The sequence below is a fragment of the Bubalus kerabau genome, chromosome 1 (assembly GCF_029407905.1).
Source record: "Bubalus kerabau isolate K-KA32 ecotype Philippines breed swamp buffalo chromosome 1, PCC_UOA_SB_1v2, whole genome shotgun sequence".
NCBI lineage: Eukaryota > Metazoa > Chordata > Mammalia > Artiodactyla > Bovidae > Bubalus > Bubalus kerabau.
In genome coordinates, this window is record NC_073624.1 from 12,901,732 (window position 1) to 12,921,435 (window position 19,704).

The 19,704-nt window shown below is 54.8% G+C and overlaps 1 protein-coding gene across 2 annotated transcripts in view; it reads right to left on the minus strand.

Moving 5' to 3' along the window:
* Window positions 1–19,704, minus strand: part of IQSEC3 (IQ motif and Sec7 domain ArfGEF 3) — an 88,232-nt gene that overhangs the window by 13,156 nt on the left and 55,372 nt on the right. The window contains exons 4-8 of one of the 2 annotated variants that reach the window (XM_055566058.1): window positions 16,833–17,947; window positions 14,770–14,931; window positions 3,703–3,825; window positions 2,951–3,117; window positions 322–461 (exon numbers count right to left, since the gene is read on the minus strand). In XM_055566058.1, coding sequence (XP_055422033.1) covers window positions 322–461; window positions 2,951–3,117; window positions 3,703–3,825; window positions 14,770–14,931; window positions 16,833–17,947 — 1,707 coding nt within the window. Of the gene's footprint in view, window positions 1–321; window positions 462–2,950; window positions 3,118–3,702; window positions 3,826–14,769; window positions 14,932–16,832; window positions 17,948–19,704 lie in introns of those variants that run through there. The other variant, XM_055566060.1, reaches the window with a different exon arrangement.

Below are 19,704 nucleotides of genomic sequence, written 5' to 3' on the forward strand. Positions count from 1 at the left end.
TCCTTCCTTCTCTTCAGTAGATCATCCAGGATGCCCAGGGTCTGTTCCACCCCAACCTCCAGAGGCTTCAACCCAAGAGCCTGGACAGTCTTTCCCAGCACCTCACTCCCACCCCTCCCACTGCAGGAGCTGGTCAAGGCGGCGATGAGGAGATAGGCAGGTGGAAGGAAGAGGGTGCAAGAAAGAAAGGAAGAAAGGGAAGGAGCTGGAGACAGGGGCTCTGTGGTCCAAGGTGGGGGGTAAGTGATCCCTCACCCCTTCCATTTCCACCCCTCCAGCCCCCTGCCAGCTGAGCACCGTGATCCCACGGTGGACACTTACGGTCTTCATGCCCACGATGGACTTCTCCACCTTGGTGACGTATGTGACGTGGTCCTCATTGGACCTGAGCTCCTTCTGCTGAATCCTCTCATAGATGCCGACCACCAGCTCCCTGGGGATGTCGGCACCGTCATCCACACCTAAGGATGAGGAGTGGAGAAGGGAGGGGGTCTGGCTGGAGCCAGAGAGGGGAAGCCCGCTACCTGAGTGACGCTCCCCAAGGGTGGCCTTGATTTGGCCCTGTCCCTGCTCCAAAGCCTTCAGTGGTTGGCTTTACATCCCTGCTGAATTAGAGATGACCTCCCTGGCCAGAGCACCTGCTGTATGAGGGCTCAGCACGTGTCCCAGCCCCACCTCCAGGTGCCCCACAGCCACAGTCATGGCTCCTACCTCCCAGGCCTCCTCCTCATCTCTGATCACAGCCTCGGGCTCCTGCCTTTGCTCCTCCCAGCATCTCCCGCTCCGGCCCCACCACGAGGGCACTGCCCGTGTGCTGTCTTGTCTCTTTCAGGCCCTCCCCTCCCCTCCACAGGGAGCTCAGTGATTAGTTGTCAGATGGTGAGAAGATCCCCTCCTTGCTGGGAGCACAGGGAGGGGTGGGACATTAAGTGAAGGAGAGCAGGGCAGCCCCTGCAGTGATGCAGTAACAAGACCACCACCCGTCTCCCACTTCATGGTAATGATCAGACTCTGGTGACAAAAAACACCAGCAGGAAGTACACCAACATGAAAACAACTTTCCCCGGGAGGGAGAAACAGAAGCAATAAACAAAATCTTCCTTCTACTTTTTCTAAATCTTCTTTTAACGATTATACACTCCTCTTTTCAAGAGGGGAAAATGAAAAATAAAACATCTTGGGCAAGTGCTCTCCAAGCAGTTTTCTTAAGTGTCGAGAGGACATTACACCTTCTATGAGCGACTCTCTGGATTGACCCCGTGTCTTCCACATCTGAGCTTGGTTCTGAGTTGGGCAGATGAACCAAGAAGCACCCCCCAGGGCCCCTGAAAGAAACCAGGCTGCGGCCAAGAGGAGCAGGGCAGGGGCTGAGCACACGGGGCTCCCAGGTAGAGATGGCAGGTTGCACACCTCTGCTCCTTCTGAACACCCCGGAAAAAGGAATAGGCAGAGACGGAGGAAGAGGCAGGGGCACCAGGGGACCTGAAAGTGGGTGAATGAGCACATGATCCGCAAACCTGGGAAAGTGGAAACGGAAACCAGCAGAGGATTAGAAGGCTCAGGACCACCAAGGGCTCTGGAGCTGGCAGAGCCCTGGAGGTAAAGGTGGGCTCGAAATAGGAAGATCAGTTGAAAATTAGAATAAAAGGCAGTTAGACATCCCCGGGCCTTCCTCCACTCCAAGCCTTCATTCTTTGGAAGGGATGAACCAGGAACTCTGGGCTGGTGGACCCCAAGCACAACCTGTTGGAGAAGGAAATGGCAAGGCACTCCAGTATTCTCACCTGGGAAATCCTGCAGATAGAGGAGCTGTGGGGGCTACAGTCCATGGGATTGCGAAGGGTCAGACACGACTGAGCAACTGACACTAAGCGCAACCAAGAGTGAGAGTCTGTGCTGAAAACTGGGGGGTGGAGCTGATGCCTGTGTATTAGGAGACCCCCGCGAGCCCACTTCCCACGCAGCTCTCAGTGCTGGCAGAGAGACTCACCCCCTCTGGGCCACAGATTAGACATTTCTCTTCTGAGGGATTGAGCATCCCAAGGGAAAATATCTAAAGATATTGCAGTCACTTCTCCCCGTGAAACAGCTTAATGAAATGTCGACATGAGAAAGCCCACCAGTCGGCAACCCCACGCACACTTGGAGCTTTAATCAGCCTTTTAGTGGCTCACTGCTAAATGTGGATGGACAACCAAGTTTCATCCCCTGTGTATGGAAAGTCTCCAACACAAGAGAGGAAAAGTACAGGGAAAACTGAAAAAGGAACTTAGAAGAAAGTGAGGAGAAACCGAAACAAACAAACAAGTGCAAACATGAGAAGATATTGCATCTACGAAACAGGAACAAAAGGCTCTGAAGAGCAGCACTTAGCAGAAAAGAGTTCTTGAGAGTGAAAAAGATGACCGCGGAAATGAAAAGTTAAGCAGGAGATCTGAAAGAGAAAGCTGAGGGCCATCTTCAAGAAAGTCAAACAAGAAGACAAAGATGGCAGAGAGAAAGTTGCCATCAGAGGCTCAGACTGGGAGGTCTAACATCTGGAAAACAGGAGTTCCAGGAACAGAGTCCAGAGAAAAAGGAGAGAGGAAATGATCAGATGCAATATTTTGGAGGCATGTGTTTCTAGACTATTAATAACAGGAAGAAACTAGTTCCTAGCACAGTGGGTGAAGAAAGAGCCAAAGAAGGCACACGATGATGAAACTCAGAACACAAAGGACTCCCCCGATGCCTGGCATGCTAGCAACCTCCTGGGCCCAGACAGCAGTTCCAGTGCCCTTGACCACCGGGGGTGACAGCCTTCCATGGGGGTCTGAGACTCCCAGAACGACTCTGAGCAGGTTCCGGATCAGTTGAAAATTAGAATAAAAGGCAGTTAGACATCCCCACCCCTTCCTCCACTCCAGGCCTTCATTCTTTGGAAGGGATGAACCCCCACTGCACCCCCTACCTCTCAGGTTCCTGATAAAGTCCTCCAGCATCATCTTGCGGTCGGGCTTGATGTTGGGGCTGTACATGTCGGTGTTGAGCAGGATGATGGCGAAGGCCAGGATGAAGATGGTGTCCGGGTTGTGGAACTGCTGCACCACCTCGGGGTTGCACATGCAGTAACGCTGGCTGCGGTGGGGACACGCGTGGGGCGTGAGGGCCCTGCCTCCCACACACGCCGGAGAGGGGGGCACTCGGGAACACACACACGCCGGAGAGGGGGGCACTCGGGAACACACACACGCCGGAGAGGGGGGCACTCGGGAACATGTCTGGTTTTCCGGGTGTGGGCTTAGGCCCGGGGGGCTCCCCATCTCCACACTTTGGCCCCCATTCCCACCGAGGGGACAGGGCAGGTGTCATGCACCCAAAGACCCCAGACACCCACTCCCCACCAGTACCAGCCTCAGACTGATGCTCAGTAAAAACCTGCTGGTTGATGGGGACACACGAAGTGCCACCAGGCCACCTGGAGGCCAGATGCTGGTCCAGCTCAGAGAACCCCAGAGGTCTGCCTGCTTTTTTTCCTCCCCTCCTGCCACCCTCCCACCCTCCCCCGACCAAACCCCAACCAGCCCTCTAGGGACTCCTGTCCTCAGCTCACAGCCCGGGCTGCTCCCTCCATTCCCTGGGCATGTGGGGGACTCCTGCCCCCGGCTGGCAGCCCCCTACTTCCCCCACGCCCAGCGTATGTGAGGGCTGGGGAGGACCCACCTGAAGGCCTCTATGAGCCGCTCCACCTTCTGGGCCTCACCCTGCACGCGGATATGGGCCTGGAACTTGCGCAGGGCCTCGTCCAGCTCCATGGCAGAGAAGTCCATCTCGTCCACCACGCAGCTGAGGCCGGGAGGGGAGAGGGCCGTGAGGGCAGTGGGCCAGACCTGCCTCCACCAGCCAGAGCTGGGAAGGGGGGCGAAGCCCCCCTGCTGGCCAGACAACCCCTCCCTGAAGGAAAGGCGAGACTTGGGGGTCTGAGACCAACCAGGAGGGACTTACCCATGCCAGGGTCTCCTGCCATAGCCCAGGAGGACCTCCTCACCCCTGCCTCCCCTCCCAGACAGCCCTGCAAGGTGCTGGCTGAGGGTCCTCCTCCCACTGCCAGAACCTGGGGCCCAGGGCGGCGGCCGGCAGTCCAAGGCCTCCGGCTAAGAGGATGCCGAGCCCAGACCTCCCGCCTCCAAATTCCAGGGCCTCTCCTCTCAGCCCCTGAGCATCCAGAAGTCAGAGGTTTAAAAGGTGAACACAGTTTCCTCTCCTGTCCTCTCCAAGGCCTGTCAGGGGCCTGACTTTCTCCCTGCTTTCCGTTCCATTTGGGAGTCTCCTCTTACACCGCCCCTCCAGTGTCTGAGCGTTCATAGCCGAGCAGACTGCCCACCCCCAAGCAAGTGACAAGTCAGCTTAACCTCCTGGCCCCCAGCGCATCCAGCCTTGCCCTCCTGGGGCACCCTGTCCCCAGGATCATGAGCATCGGGGCAGGAATCTGGGCCCCACAGAGCAGCAGGCCTGATGCCCCCGAGGGCCGCAGAGGCTCCCACGTGGAGCTGATGTGCCCTTTTCCGCACACACGTGCCGCTCCGCTTTTCTCCATCCTGGTCACCCCACACCCGCCCCATGCTGCCCTCTCCTGGTTCCCACGGGATGCAGAGAGTGGGGGTTTTTCCTGAACACAGGGGAAAGAAGTAGAAGGGTACCATCAGATGATTGACAAATCCAGTTTGTTTGACGATGGTTTCTCTGGTGTTGGGGGGAAATGAATGTACAGGGAAGGGCAGGAGCAATAGAGAAGCAGGGGCCGTCAGGATGCACCTGCAGAGGGCCAGGCGAGAGACGGGGCTAAATCGGAACAACTCGAATGGACCCGAACGGACCAGGCCAGCTCAGAATCTGAGAGACATCCTAAAGGAAGAACTGGGGGGGGGGGGGACGAGGATTCATTTGGTTGATCTACAGGGTTCATAAGAGGCCACGTTAAATAACGGTGCTACTACGCACAGAGGAGGCTGCTGAGGGCGGGAGTCAGTCCCTGGGCAGCCTTCATCAGGCCACAGGCTGTGTTAGCAACTCTTGCAGGGAAGTGAGGGTGTACATCTTTTATGTTTTACCAAGTATTTAATATTTTAAGTTGGCCTGAGTAAATATTTGATAATGTCTGGTTTGAGGAATTCTTCAGATAAAATGTCCCCACACCCAGCATCTCTCTCTTCTCAAAGCTGAAAGTATAAACGTGTTTATTTAGTATAACCTGGACAAAGTACTCTGGTGGGTCTGAAGCAAAGACCGCGCATTCTGAATTCTCAGTAGCCCAGGAGGCTCTTCCTGAGATTGGCCGCCTCTGTTCCCGCCCACTCTGGTCAGCAGGCCCTGCTGCCTCTCCCTGCCTCAGGGCTCCGCCCACCTCTCTCCTCCCCACGGCCTCTGCTGAGGGTCAGGGCCTCAGCATCGCACCTCAACTGTGACTTCAGTAGCCTCTGGACCAGCCTCTTTGCCTCCAAACCATATTCCGGAAGAACACTTCCAGGACATCCACGGCCCTGTCACTCACTCCTCTGCTTATAATTTTTCCAACACCCCCTGTATGAAACCCGAGTTCCCCGGCAAAGCATGGCCCTGGTCACTCCCAGTCACCCCTGCCCCTGCGGCATCCTGGCTCTGTCCTGCAGCCTTGCTCTCCAATCACTGCATGTTCGTTCACCCAGGCTGCTCCTTCGTCCTGCAGCCCACCCCTGACCTCCAGGTCTGCATCTAGATGTCCATCTCTCAGAGAGTCTTCCTCGACCTCCGTGGTTCTTCTGCTGTGTCCCCCACCAGGCCACACGCTCCCAATCCCCAGAGTCGATTTCTGCATTCCTAGTGGATATCTGAACTCAATTAACATTCCTGGGGTGGATGAATGAGTGAGTGACAGGACCAACCTGGAGAATGACTGGGGCCACGAGCTGGAGAAGGGGTCAGCTGGAGAAGGAGCCCTGTGGCTGGGGCCTTGACCTGGTGGCCCAGATCAGCTGGACCTGACCTCTGGACACAGCTGCCAAGGGAAGGGACAGTGGATTCCAGACCGTGGGCAGTGAGGCAGCATGGAGTGCACACACTTCCCATTGTTCGGCTGCCTTTGCGGGCCAGGGAGTGATGAGAACCCGGCCAGCTGGCCCTGATGAGGCTGCTCCCGGGGAGACGTCTGGACCTGCCTGGCGAGGTGCTGCTAACAGGGGGTAATCCCGGTGGTGCTCCCACTTGGGTCGGGGGAAGTGGGGGAGGTGCCCTCCTTCCTAAGAGTTTCTGCAAGCCCCTTGCAAGGGCTGGGGAAGCATAAACACAGACGCTCCCTGCATCTATATAAACACGAACAACCTTGCATAAAATTGCTCGTTAGCACTGATCCATGGATGGCGTCAGTCTGTGTTGCAGGAAAACGAAGCGTCGTACACAACTGTGATCAAAATGAATGTTGTCATCTCCACTATTTTTTTTTTTTTTTGAACGATAGCAAGACAGTGTCTGGCAGACAAAGGCACTGGATGAGAGCTGAAAATAGGTGATGATAGCAGCAGGGATTTTTAATTGGCCAGAAGAGACCATGAAGACCTGGAAGCTGAGGCTCGGGCCAAGGCTGGGAGAGGTGTGTGCGCTGCCCACGTGGGACTCTGCTCCAGGCAGAGCCGGGCCAGTTTCAAGATTAGGATGGAAAACGAAACCACCCACCACCACGAGCTGGAGGAACCCGGGTGTTATTTCTGCAGTTCTTGTATCATACAATTCAATTAAAAATATCCCCATCCGCCATAGAGTTACTTTCGTTAGTCAGAACTCATAATATGCCTAACAAAGGTCAGGGCCTTCCGCAAAAGGGTGACGTGGCCAACAAAACAAAGCTGGAGGAGGCTGACACAGGAGGGCCTGCCGGGGTCCCTGGTGACGACACAGCAATGAAGAAAATCCCGTTTGAGGGCCTCAGAGGGGATGGCTGCCTACGCGCCTTGAACCTGCCCCACAAATCAGGAGTTGGTGAGGAGGCTGAGGCCACTTTCCTTTCACTGGGCTGGCAGCCCCACCTGGTGGTTTTCAAACTGGAGGGCTCACCAGAACCACCTTGCAGGCTGATCAGCAAGCAGGAGGCCGGGCACCACCCCAGGGTTTCTGGTTCCGGGGCTCTGGGCTACAGTCTGAGAATCGACATTGCTAACAAGTTCTCAGGGGCTGCTGCTGTTCGAGACCCATGCTCTATGCCGATGACAGGGGTGGGTCAGGGGAGTCAGGCCCTTGGGGTCAGGCACCCTTGGGGTTGAATCTTAGGCTTCCCTGGTAGCTCAGTTGGTAAAGAATCCATCTGCAATGCTGGAGATCCCAGTTCAATTCCTGGGTCAGGAAGATCCCCTGGAGAAGGTATATGCTACCCACTCCAGTCTTCTTGGGCTTCCCTTGTGTGGCTCAGCTGGTAAAGAATCTGCCTGCAATGCAGGAGACCTGGGTTCAGTCCCTCAGTCGGGAAGATCCCCTGGAGGAGGGCATGGCAACCCAGTCCAGTATTCTTGCCTGGAGAATCCCCATGGACAGAAGGGCCTGGTGGGCTATAGTCCAAGGGGTCACAAAGAGTATGGATACTACTGAGCAAATTTCACTTCACTTCACTTCTACCATATAACTATTAGGTTCTAGTCACTTAGCCTCACTGGGCCTCACTTTTCTCATCTCTAGAATGGAGCTGACCCTGTAACACCTGTTACAGGTAATCCCTGTAACCTACCAGTGGGCAGGTGGGGTTATGGGTTTTAGAAGAGACGATGTATATAAAGCTCTCAGTTATAACAGAGTATAAGAAACAAAGAGTTCCTGACTTGCAGTTGCCAAGGGGTGGGGGAGGGAGGGATAGACTGGGAGCTTAGGGTTGGTAGTCACGACTATTACATTTAGAATGGATAACCAACAAGGTCCTACTGAATAGCACAGGGAATTATACTCAATATCCCATGACAAACCATCGTGGAAAAGAATATATAAAAGAATGTCTATAAAACTGAGTCACTTTGCTGTACAGCAAAGATTGGTACAACGTTGTAAATCAACTATACTTCAATAAAAATATACATGTGTGTGTATGCATTTAGTTGCTCAGTCGTGTCCGACTCTCTGTGACCCCATGGACTGTAGCCCGCCAGGCTCCCCTGTCCATGGGATTTCCCAGGCAAGAATACTGGAGTGGGTTGCCATGCCCTCCTCCAGGGGATCTTCCCAACCCAGGGGTCGAACCCAGGTCTCCCCCATAGCAGGCAGTTTCTTTACCATCTGGGCCACCAGGGAAGCCTATATATGTATATATACATCTGGTGACTCAGATGGTTTATGTATATATACACAAATACATTTTTAAAAAGGAAATGAGAGTTCTCATTAGGGACCAAATCAGAGCTGATGTGCCTGGTGGTTAAACAGATCTGAAGTTTCTACTAGCAGAGCTATAAACACCCTTGCCATCATCACCAATTAACTCTGCCTGAAAGTCCATCACCAGACCCATCAACTGTTTACAACGTAGTCCGTCAGACAGAGGAAACCGGGTCGGCTCAGACCAATGGAGGTTTGTGGACCAGTTCCTCAGCTCTGCTTTCTTTCTAGATGAGAGGGCCGGGGCCAGCAAATAAAGGTGCATCAGGGATAGGAGGGGCTTCTCAGGAGGTGCTAGTGGTAAAGAACCCACCTGCCAATGCAGGAGACACAAGAGACATGGGTTTGATCCCTGGGTCCGGAAGACCCCCTGGAGGAGAGCATGGCAACCCACTCCAGTGTTCTTGCCTGGAGAACACCATGCACAGAGGATCTGGCAGGCTACAGTCCATGGGGTCACATAGAGTTGAACAGACTGAGCGACTTAGCACATACACGGGGAGAGCACCTGATTTTGGCCGGGGCACTAGACGTTTCTTCTCTCAGCCCTCAGCTCCTGCCCAGGGAAAATGAGGGGGCTGGACTAACTGACCGTCCAAGGTGTTTTTCAGCACCACCATTCACAACTGGGGTCTGACATGCACGGTAGAGACATCTGGACCAGACGCCTGTTGGGATGAAGCAGAAGGCAAGAAGGTGCAAAGCTAAGGGCTCGGGCTGTGGACCATTCTGCCTGGCTTCAGATCTCAGCAGCTGCTCAGCTCTGTGGGCAAGCAACCCACCTTCTCTGGTTCCTTGACTGGGTGCAGACTCCAGCATTCGCCTCACAGAGCTGCTGGGAAGAAAAAACGCAGCTCTGCATATAAGGCTCTTGGAACCATGCCTGCTGGCACATGATATACACTTGACACATGTGAGCTGCCCACTCACTCACAGACGGCCCTCCTGAGAAACCCCAGGATGCCCCTCCAGGAAGTCCCCTTGCACTGAGCGGCCAGTGTCAGCCACCCCTGAGTTATCACACAGGATTGAGAGAGACCCCTCCAGAGCTAGGACCAGAGGGCTCAGGAAAGGAGTGGGCGCTGGGTTTATTCATTTTTGTATAAAAGCCCAATCTCCATGTACCCATGACCAAGCCAAAGGGAGTCTCAACTCTGGACGTGGAGTTCATCCCGCTCTTGAACTTGGAGTTCCAGGGTCTCCATGTACAGGAGTGAGTGATTCTGAAATGCCAGTGACTGTTAACTGTTTAGGAGAATCTCTCATCCGTGTGTGTGTGTGTAGGCAAGGGTGGAGGAAAGGGCACTGGAGAGGTGAGGGCTCAAGGTCATAAAACCCCAAGTCACCCCTGTTAGAAGAGACCTTCTCCTTCCATCCCTCTGAGTGGGGGCAGCACCAAATTTTCAGAGCCGCGAAAAGCCACCTATCCGTGTCTGCCCCTGGCCTCTCTCCATCCCCCTCTAGACCCACCAGGGTGGGCATGGGTGCCAGCCTGCTCTCCCCTCGCCTGTGGATCTCCTCAGGAGCAAGACAACCCCCATCAGAAGCTACACGCAGACAACGCCCAGGACCTTCTGGAGTCAGCCCTTCCCAGCAAAGAGAGGCCAGCACCTTCCAGCCTGTTGAGTTTGACAGACAATCTGTCTTCATTTCTGAGTGTCCCCAAGAAGAACAAATCTGTTACATGCTGGCCAACACATTTCCACGGAAATGAAATAATGAAATCTGACTGAAACGTCCTACTCCAGTATCTAACAGAGAATGGAGCAGACACAGTGCAAGAAGGAGTCCCCCGGGGAAACTTTCTCTCCCACCCTGCCCCCCGGGACTGCTCAACCCCCATACTGCTCCCCCTGCATCTCCGTGGGAAGGACAGATGCCATCCACGTGCACGGCGATCACGCGGGCCAGGAGGGAGGCCGCGGAGAACCCACATGCAACAGCCCCCAATCCACTGGCCTTTAAACCTGCTGAAGCGAACACTTCAGGAAGGAAATAGAGCAGAGGCAAATTTCCCAGCCATGTGAAAATGGAGAGGGAAGTACTTTCAGCCCCCCAAGAATTCCAACCCCCACTGCCCTCCGGGTCCCACTGCCCTTCCTCCTCAACACCAGAGGGGGGCTTCCTCCAAGCTCGGGGTGGCCCCTCCCTTCCCCAGCCGTGGTACTGAGACCTGCCCTGAAGAGTCTGAGGTTTCCCTGTGTTAGGGGAGGGGCCGTGGGGGAGTAGGGGTCGAGGAGGTCCAATGCCCTGGGCTTCTTTTTATGCCTTGTGGTTTTAAATAGAAAATACAGTAACAGAAATAGCTGACATTTTAAAAGAATTTACTAAGCATCAGGCACCGAGTTAAGCACTTCATATCCATTTTAAAATTTAATTCATATGACTGGTTCTATTATCCCCATTTGACAAATGACAAACTTGAGGCTGGTTTTTCCTAAAAAAAAAAAAAAAGAGAGAGAGCCAAAAACCAAAACCTTCCCAGGTAAACACGGGAATGGATATGGCCCTCTGAGCTCAGAATGCCTTCTATTATTATTCAGTAAAAGCCTGGTCCGACACATTCCTTCTTGGAATGGGGTTTCCATAGACTAGCACAGAAAGGGATGAAAAGAAAGGTCAGCTTTTAACAGCACCAAGGGCCTAATTCTGGAGGCAAATATCAGCACCTCTGTGATGCTCAAATGCAGATCAGCGACAGGGGCAGATTCTATCTGGTACGGCCCCTCCTCTCACCCTGTCTGCCCTCCTCCCAGGCCCTCTCCCTCCCCGCCTCTCCCCTTCTTGTCTGGCTGTATCTTGGAGAGTGCGGTGGCTTGGGCTGTCTCAGTCTCCAAAGGGAGGGGTGATTTATGTCTTTTATTCAGCAAACAGCTTTGTACGGAATGGATGCGATGGGCTGAATGTCACGGGTGGGGGCAGGGAGCAGTGCGGAATCCCAGTGAAGCCTTCCCGGCCAGGACAAAACCAAAACGGCACTGGGTGACTGTTGCTTGTGTGTTTCCTCTTGTGGGGGGAAGGAAGGGGCAGGGGATGCTGGCTTGAGCAGCAGGGAGATGCCAGAACTCCCCGTGCCTGGCTGCCCCGCCACTGCCTGCCTCTTCCTGCCTCTCTGTCCTCTGCGGGCACCTCGCAGGGTACAAACCAGGCATCCGGGTGATGCAGACTTGGGGGAGGAGCTGCCACGTGCAGGCTGAATGTGCCAGGGCCTCGGAGCCCAGGGCCTGCGTGGCTGCAGAACAAAGCACGTGGGGTGGGGGACATTCACTGGGGCAGAATCTGGGCTCGGCTCTGCTCTCCACCCTCCCCAAGCCCACAGTGCCCACTGGAGGCTCCTGGGCCCCTCACCTCTCTTTCCACATTCCTCCTCTCATCTCTCCCTGTTGACACCTGGGTCTGTATCTTCCCTGAAGCCGTTCCTGTTCCTTCCCCTTTCTATACACACACACACACACACACACACATGGGATACCCAGCTCAGCCCTGGTTCCCTACATACAGTAGGCACTCAATATTTGGTGAATGAGTGGTGAATGGCCATCCTGTTCCCCTGAGTGCCCCTCCGGGTGGCTCTGGCATGGTGACAAAGCACACTTTAGGGCAAAAGATTTTGCATGATGCCAAGGTGTTACAAGCGCACTAAGGATTGGGGGAAATGATAGATTCACCGGCGGTGCTTGGAGGGACCCGAACTCACACAGCCCAGACCACTCTCTTTGCAGGTCGAAGCTGAGGCCTGGAGCAGAAGTGACGTGCAAAAGCTCTAGAGCCTGTTCGAAGCAGAGCAGGAGTCAGAACTGGCCTCTCAGGTCCAGCCACTTCTCCTCTCTCCCGACTGCCCCATCATCTAAGCCTGAGCCCATCCAGCCGCCAGCCCAGTCCCCAGCCCTGTGCCCCTCCCGCATAGCAGCTGGTCTGAGTCTCCAGCCCACACACTCAGTCTCCCGGGGAGGATGGGCAATTAAGTTTTCCATGTGCTGCTCAGCACAACCTGGGCTGGAGAAAAACCATGTGTTCCCTGAAGTGCAGGCTGGGGATGCTGGGGTAGCGGGGGAGGGGGATGGGAAGCAGGTTAGAATTCTGGGGCCAGGCCACATGAGAACTGGAAAAGTGGAAGAGAACAGATGAGGCAGTCAGGGCCTGGAAGTGAAGCTGCCACCGCTGCCCCAGAGTAGAGGAACAAAGCCGGGTCGCCCCCTGGATCGTGGGGCAGCTGGAAAGAATGAAGCCATCAGATGTAGCAGCTCCACCTGCTCATCGATGGAAAGGGGACAAAGGCAAATGAAAAAGCCGGAGAGATGAACCAGAAGAAAAATAGGAGAGGAAAGTGACAGGAACTGGCTCTTTCTCCTCTTGCGCAATTCCTCAAAGCGTCCCCTGAGGGGGAAGGGAAGCATGTGCATTTGTGGGTTTGGGCACCAGGAGGAACAACCAACTGTCCAAAGCCACCGAGTCAGAGACAGGAGAGGGCCATCAGGGATCTCAAGGTCCCTTGGATGGGTCCCACCTCCCTCTCTTCTGACTGCACTCAGGTAACAACTACCCCATCATGGATTTAGGAAGGTGAAAGGGATTCCTAAGGACAGCTGACCTCCCCTCGTAGCCCAACCCCTCCACTCTCTGGGTATGGAAACACAGGCCATGGCTGGAGGGCAGGGGCTGTCCCAAGACACAGCACCAAGGCTGTTCCACAAACAGAAGGCAAGTCGGGACTTCCCTGCGGGTCCAGTGGCTAAGACTCGGAGTCCCCAGTGCAGAGAGCCAGGGTTCGATCCCTAGTCAGGGAACTAGATTCCATATGCTGCAACTAAGAGTTCACATGAAATGAAGTGAAGTGAAAGTCGCTCACTTGTGTCCGACTCTTTGCAACCCCATGGACTATACATACAGTCCATAGAATTCTCCAGGCCAGAATACTGGAGTGGATAGCCTTTCCCTTCTCCAGGGGATCTTCCCAAGCCAGGGATCGAACCCAGGTCTACTGCATTGCAGGCAGATTCTTTACCAGCTGAGCCACCAGGGAAGCCCAAGAGTTTTCATGCCAAAACTAAAGATCTTGCATGCCACGACTAAGATCCAGCACAGCCAAATAAATAAATGTTTCTAAAAAAAAAAAAAAAGAAGCAGCCAGGTCTCTAGCTCCCACCCCAGGGATACTGACAGTGATCCTCTTGCTTCTAAACCTGGAGCAGGAGCCCTAGCCCTCTGTGGTGGGCCTTTGCTGCTCCAAGCGCAAGTACAGGAGGAGGGGGTTCTCCCAGGACCCCTGGGGAAACACTTCTGCTGAGTGTGCCCAAGGACAAGGAGGTGGGAGAGAAGTGGGGAGGGCTCCCTACAGAGAGGTGACTTTGGAGAGAAAGTGAGCTCAGGGAGCCAGCGGAAGAGAGGAGGAACATGGAGAGAGTCAGGAGGGGAGGTAGGGGTCCGGGGCAGACTTCACAGGGCCTCACCCCCTCTTTAGAGAGGCGAGGTGGCTCCAAGGTCCTGCTCCTGAGCCCCAGGGAATCTGCCCCTGCCATGAGGCTCACCTACTTACCCACAGCATCACACCCATGAAGTTGAGCTCAAACCAAGGCAGCCCCCTTGCTCTCCCTCCCCCTAAATACCTCATCTATTGGACTTTAAAATGATTTTTTGATTGTGTGATCTTGGTGGTCAATCTATCTTTACGCAATCTTAGTTTCTGGTGGCTCAGTGGTAAAGAATCTGCCTGCCAAGCAGAAGACGTGGGTTCGATCCCTGGTTTGGGAAGATCCCCTGGAGAAGAAAATGACAACCCACTCCAGTATTCTTGCCTGGAAAATCCCATGGACAGAGGAGGCTGGCAGGCTACAGTCCATGGGATCTCAAAAGAGTTGGGCATGACTTAGCGACTACACAACATCAAACGTACTTTCTGGCTCTAAAAACCCTAACCCTTTCCTTTCCTGCCTCATGGTTCCTCCACGATATGAAGCGGACGCTCAGGGGCTGGGGGACTGGACAGGCAGCAGGTGATGCTGAGGGGTCAGTCCCCCAGAAGGAGATGGCCCCAGCACTGACACAGCCCTCTTCCAGTTTCACTCTCTTGCCTTTTGGTCTCCCTGGACTACTTCTGTGCTAGCCCCACCCCCAGCCCCATCCTCATCCCCAGGGCCTGTGGGAGGAGCACCCTGGCTCAGTAAGCGGCAGGATAACTGGAGAGGAAGCAGGTGATTGGCTAAGGATCATGGGGCGCCTGGCTCCTTTGACCAATCAGGAAGCCCCTAGGACTGGCGCCAGGACTTCCGGGAATCCACCCAGATTTCAGAGGTCCTGTCTTGCCCTGTGTCCTTCCCTAGCTGAGGTCCCAGGCCATCCAGGAGATCCTGGAGTGTAGGGTGGGCTAGGAGGGCGGGGCAGAGCCCGGAGGCCGGCACTCACTCCAGCACATCGCGGTTGAACTGCTTCTTGCTGTTGCCCAGGAATTCCCCGATCATCTGGCGGCTCAGGCCCTTACGCTGGAGCAGGAAATGGGCCACTCCAATGGGGGTGTCGGGGATGAAGCCTCGAGAGATCAAGAACTGGATGCCCTTGTCTGGGTTTCTGGGGTGGGGTGGGGAAAAGAAGTAGAGAGTGAGGCAAGACAGTCCATGACTCCTTTCCTCCCTTTCTTCCAGCCCAGGGAACCCACAGAAGTGCCCGGAGGTCCCCAGGTGGAATTCCCAGGAAATGCCACTATTCCTTCTGCTGCAGAGGGCCTCCCTTTCTGAAGGCTCTCTCCATGCATGCTTCTGAACTCCCCACCCAGGACAGACGATGGTGCGGGGCTGGGGAGGGCTGGTCAAAGTGGGCTCCAGAGCAGGTGGAGGGGCATCCTTTCTGTCTTCAAGCCTCAGTCCCACTGGATCCGATCTTCAGGCCCCCAAGCCCTCCTCCCACCTGTATCCTGCTTTCTCTACTCAGGATCCACGCTGGAACCGGGAGGAGGGTGGATTGGGACATGGAGGTGGGATCTCTTACCACATCCCTCTTCCCTGTGCATTGTAGACACAAGAAAGACCCTGCTCCCCAGGGATTACTTTCCCAGGCTGGAGTCTCTGTGCGTGGGTGTGGGTGTGGGTGTGGGTGCTGGAATTTAAGGTAAATGTGCTCCCAGCCTGGTTTGCAAATCCCTGCTGCTCCCTGAGCTGGGTCTTACTGGTCCAGGAGAAGATAAGGACAGAAATAGAGGGTAAGCCTTTAGACCCGTTTATAGCAGGCTGACATTTTCAGGACAACCAAGCATGTGACTGTTTTTCTAGCAACTCACGTTTATTGAATTTTACAAAAGTATCAGCCCACGACATACTGAGTAAAAACCCAAGCTGATCCTTCAGTACACATCATTTGAGAAGCACTGCCTTGCTGGGTCCAGGCATCTGTGTGGGCCTGGGGAGGCAGGGCTGAGGCTACCCTCATCCTGGTGGCTTCCTGATATAGAAGAAAGAGCACTGGGCTGGGAATCAGGCAGATATGACTTCACCCAGCTATTCCACTTACTAGCTGCTTCACAGCGCTCAGCTCACCTCACTGTGTGAGCCCTATTCCTGTTCTATAAAATGGCATAATAATGCTCTCTCTAAAAATTTGAAGTTTGCAAACATTTTATCTCAGACAAGCTACTGAATATAAGCTTGAGGCCAGAGGATGTGTGTTGCTCATCTATGTGGTTTCTGGACTGAACACTCCAAAAATCGTCGTGGAATGAGTAAACGAACACACAGGTGAATGGTTTCTGCTTAGTCCTCACTGATAAGTGGGAGAGATGCTGTGTTTTCTGGTTCAGGTCTATGAAGGAAGGGGTGAGTGAGGGTGGAGATGCGTAGGTATACTTGAAATCTCCCTAGGATGGGTGTGTGCGTTTCCTCTGCTTGCCACCAGCTGTATACCTCTTGGTAGCAAGGAAAGTCTGGCTGGAGGCTCTGAGCTACCGCGGTCATTCATCTCTGTGTCCACACCTCTGCTCTCTTCTGCTCCACTTCCACTTGCATCACACTCCCCGCCTGGCCCCCACCACCCCTCTCCTGTTCCTTGCACTAGGTCTCTGCTCCCCTGACCTTTCCTCTTTTCATCACTGTCTCTCTTCTCCCATCATCAACCCCATGGGGCTGATGTTCCCCGTTTTCCCCAACTTCATGTCCCACCTGAGGGATTCGTGCTCCATCCTTACATTATTTACCTAATGCTGCATTTTCTTGTAAATATCTCACTTTTCAAAGCCTTGCTTCTTCCAGCAGTACTAGTGGTTAAAGCACAGGTTTGAGGTGTTTTAGCCCTAGTCCTTAAAGTAAATTCATACCAATTAAAAATAAAATGTGTGTCCCCACACAGTATCTCAAGGAGCAGGTGTGGCCCCCAGGCTCCCAGGGGAGGCCCCTGGGTCCATGCGGTCCATTCCCAGGAACCTTGCTCATCGCTAAGTGCAGCTGCCCCCTTTCCCCCCACCATCCCCCACCCCGACTTACATGTTGAAGAGGTTGAGGCCAATGCGGTACAGCCGCTTGCGCAGGGTGTCGGTGGACAGCGTGGGTGACTTGCAGCTCGCGGGGTTCTCGCAGTGGTAGCGTGGCAAGCTCAGAATCATGGCCTGCAGGGCCTCCTTGGAGGCCGAGGCCGACGCTTCGGAGCCCGACTTGGCTGATTTGGTGGACGTGCTGCTGCTGCTCAGCTGCTCCGAGTTGTCCCCGGCCTCGAGTTCGGCCTCGGTCCCTTTGGCCGCCTCCTCGGTTTCCTCCTCTTCTTCCTCCTCCACCGCTGGCCCCGCGGCCATCGGCGAGCTGGCGCGCAGGGCCCCGCAGGCCTCCACCTCTGCGCTCAAGTCCTCAGCGGGCGCGATCCCCTGGCCGGCACTGGGGGCCTCGGGGCCCTCCGGGGCCTCCTGTGCTCTGGCCTCGCCCTCCTCGGCCTTAACCACCGCGGAATCTGTGGGCACCGGGGCCGTCTGCACGCCCAGGCAGTTGGCCACCGACAGGGCCGTGGAGGAGGAGACAGAGATGTTCTGGCTGGCGATCTGCACTGTGACGTCCCGGAAGGCCATCATGAGGGTGCTGCCGTGGCCCTGGGGCGGACTGGGGGGCTCAGTGGGCTCAGCCCCGGCCCCCGGGGAGGCGCCCTCGGGCTCCCGCGCCTCGCCCTCCAGGCCTGGCGGTCCCGCGCCCGCGCGTAGGGCCCGGTGGATCTGGTAAGCGCCGCTCTCCTGCAGGGAGCACATGGTCTTGAGGCTCCAGGTGCTGAGGGCGTCGTCGATGGACTTGGCCAGGGATTGCACCTGCTCGGTGAAAGAGTCCTCCAGCTCGGTGAGCGTGCCCGCAAAGGTGGGCGGCAGGGAGGGCGAGCGCACCAGCGGCAGCCCCGCGAGGCCGCAGCCCTCCAGGAGCGCCCTCTCCGCCGCCAAGCTCTCCGCCGTGGGCGCGCGCGCCTTGCGCAGGGAGATGCGCCGCGGCAGGCGGCTCTCCAGCAGAGAGTTGCGGATCTTCTCGAAGTTCTTGCTGAGCTGGTACTGGCGGAAGGCGGTTTGGATGGTGCAAGCGGCGCGCCGGGACACCAGGTGGCCCCCGTACTTGTGCTCTAGCATTTCAATCTGCAGCGAGGACAGAGAGGCGTGGGAGCACAGTTAGGGAAGGGATGTGACAACGCTTTTAGAGACCAGGGCAGGGGGTGACCTGGCTGACCCTTGGCGGGGGCCTAGGACGGGACAACTAGGCCGGCACTGAGGGGCCAAAGTCTGAAAACTCTGCGATGGCCTCAAATGCCAGGTTGCTGTCAAGACTCCTAAAGGTGTGGCCTGTAGGATTGGATTCTGGGGTTGGGGATACCCACCCAAGGGTGGGGCAGTTGCCAATGGTAGTAGGTGATTTTCATATATGGAAGTATTTATTTCTGAAATGCGTGGTATCTTGAATTTGTATTAAAATATTTCATCAAAAAAGTAGAAGGGTTAGATGAAACAATATTAATTGAAACTGGGTGATGGTTAAATGGGAGTTTATTATGCTATTCTTTCTACTTTTGTATATATTTTGAATAATAGAAAAATTAAGATTAAATAGAAAGGTTAAAAAACATTGCTGCTACTCCTGTCCACCTGCTTTCTTTCTTGGTATTCATGTCACGAATTGGGGTCGTTTCCTGTTTCTGGGAGCTGCATAAGAGTTGGGATTGGGGTTTGATTATCTCTGTGTTCCCAGTACTGAGCCCAAGGGCTGGCTCATGATAGAGCTCAGTAAATGTGAATTTAGTAAAAAGACAGATAGGTGATGGATGGATATTTCAACAGTGGGAGATCCTCCAGCTACCATGTTCTTCAATTCAACTCACCTCTGTTCCCAACAATGGGAACTGTTCCGATCGGGGCAGGGCTTGGTGGGGCTGATGGGGTGGTGGGGTAGGGGGTGCTGCCTCATTTGGGTGGATCCAAACCCAGGAAAACTTCAGGCGCTGGCCAGTCTGTCCTTCCCCCTCTCCTCTCAGCTCTCAGCTCTCTCCCCACTCTGTGGTCTTTTCTTTCCTTGGGTGGCTAAGCACTCACTTTTTCTCCCTTATCAAAAATCTCTCCAGGGAAAGGACTAAAAAAACATTTTCTCTGAGGTGTGAATGACCAAGAGGGGTTAGCAGTGGTTCTTCCTGGACATTTTTTTGCATTTAAACAACACACAAAGACCAGACGAAGGGGATGGGCAAAATGGTAGCACTGTGGTGGGTTCCATCAGTCCTTAGGGAAGCTTAGGAAGTGAGAAAGTATTCCTGGGCTCTGAAACTGTGTCCTGTTGCTAGTCACGCGCCGTACACTCCACTTACAGAGTGACATTCCTGAACTAAGAATCAGGACTGGTGGCTGGGATTGACAGCTCAAGGCAAGGCCGTTAGCCCTTCAACCTCCCCCAGGATCACAGAGAAGTGGGGTACGGACAGAAAGGCCAAATTCCATCCCCCAGTACATGGAACCCTTCGACCTGCTTCCTAATCTCACCATAATGTTCCTCTCTCAGGCTGACGATCTCACCATCTCTTGCCTTCTTTGTAAGCTTTCTTCATCCACTAGTCCCTTCTACTTGCATTTCCAGCCTCCAGCCCAGCACTGGGCCCTTTCCACCAGCCTACAGACCCTCCTAAGTCTCCCAGACTGGATCATGACCCTGCTTGACTCCCCTGTTCGGGGGCACTAGCCCACTCTCTATTTTCTACTAAACCTACAGGCAGACTCCTCTACCTCCTGTGCCTCAATCTGTGAGCGAATGCCCAACCACTGACCAGCCCCGTGTGCCCCGACTCCTTGCAGCTGCCTCTTGCTCCCACCAGACTTCTGACTCTCCAGAGGATCACCTCAAAGTGAACTTT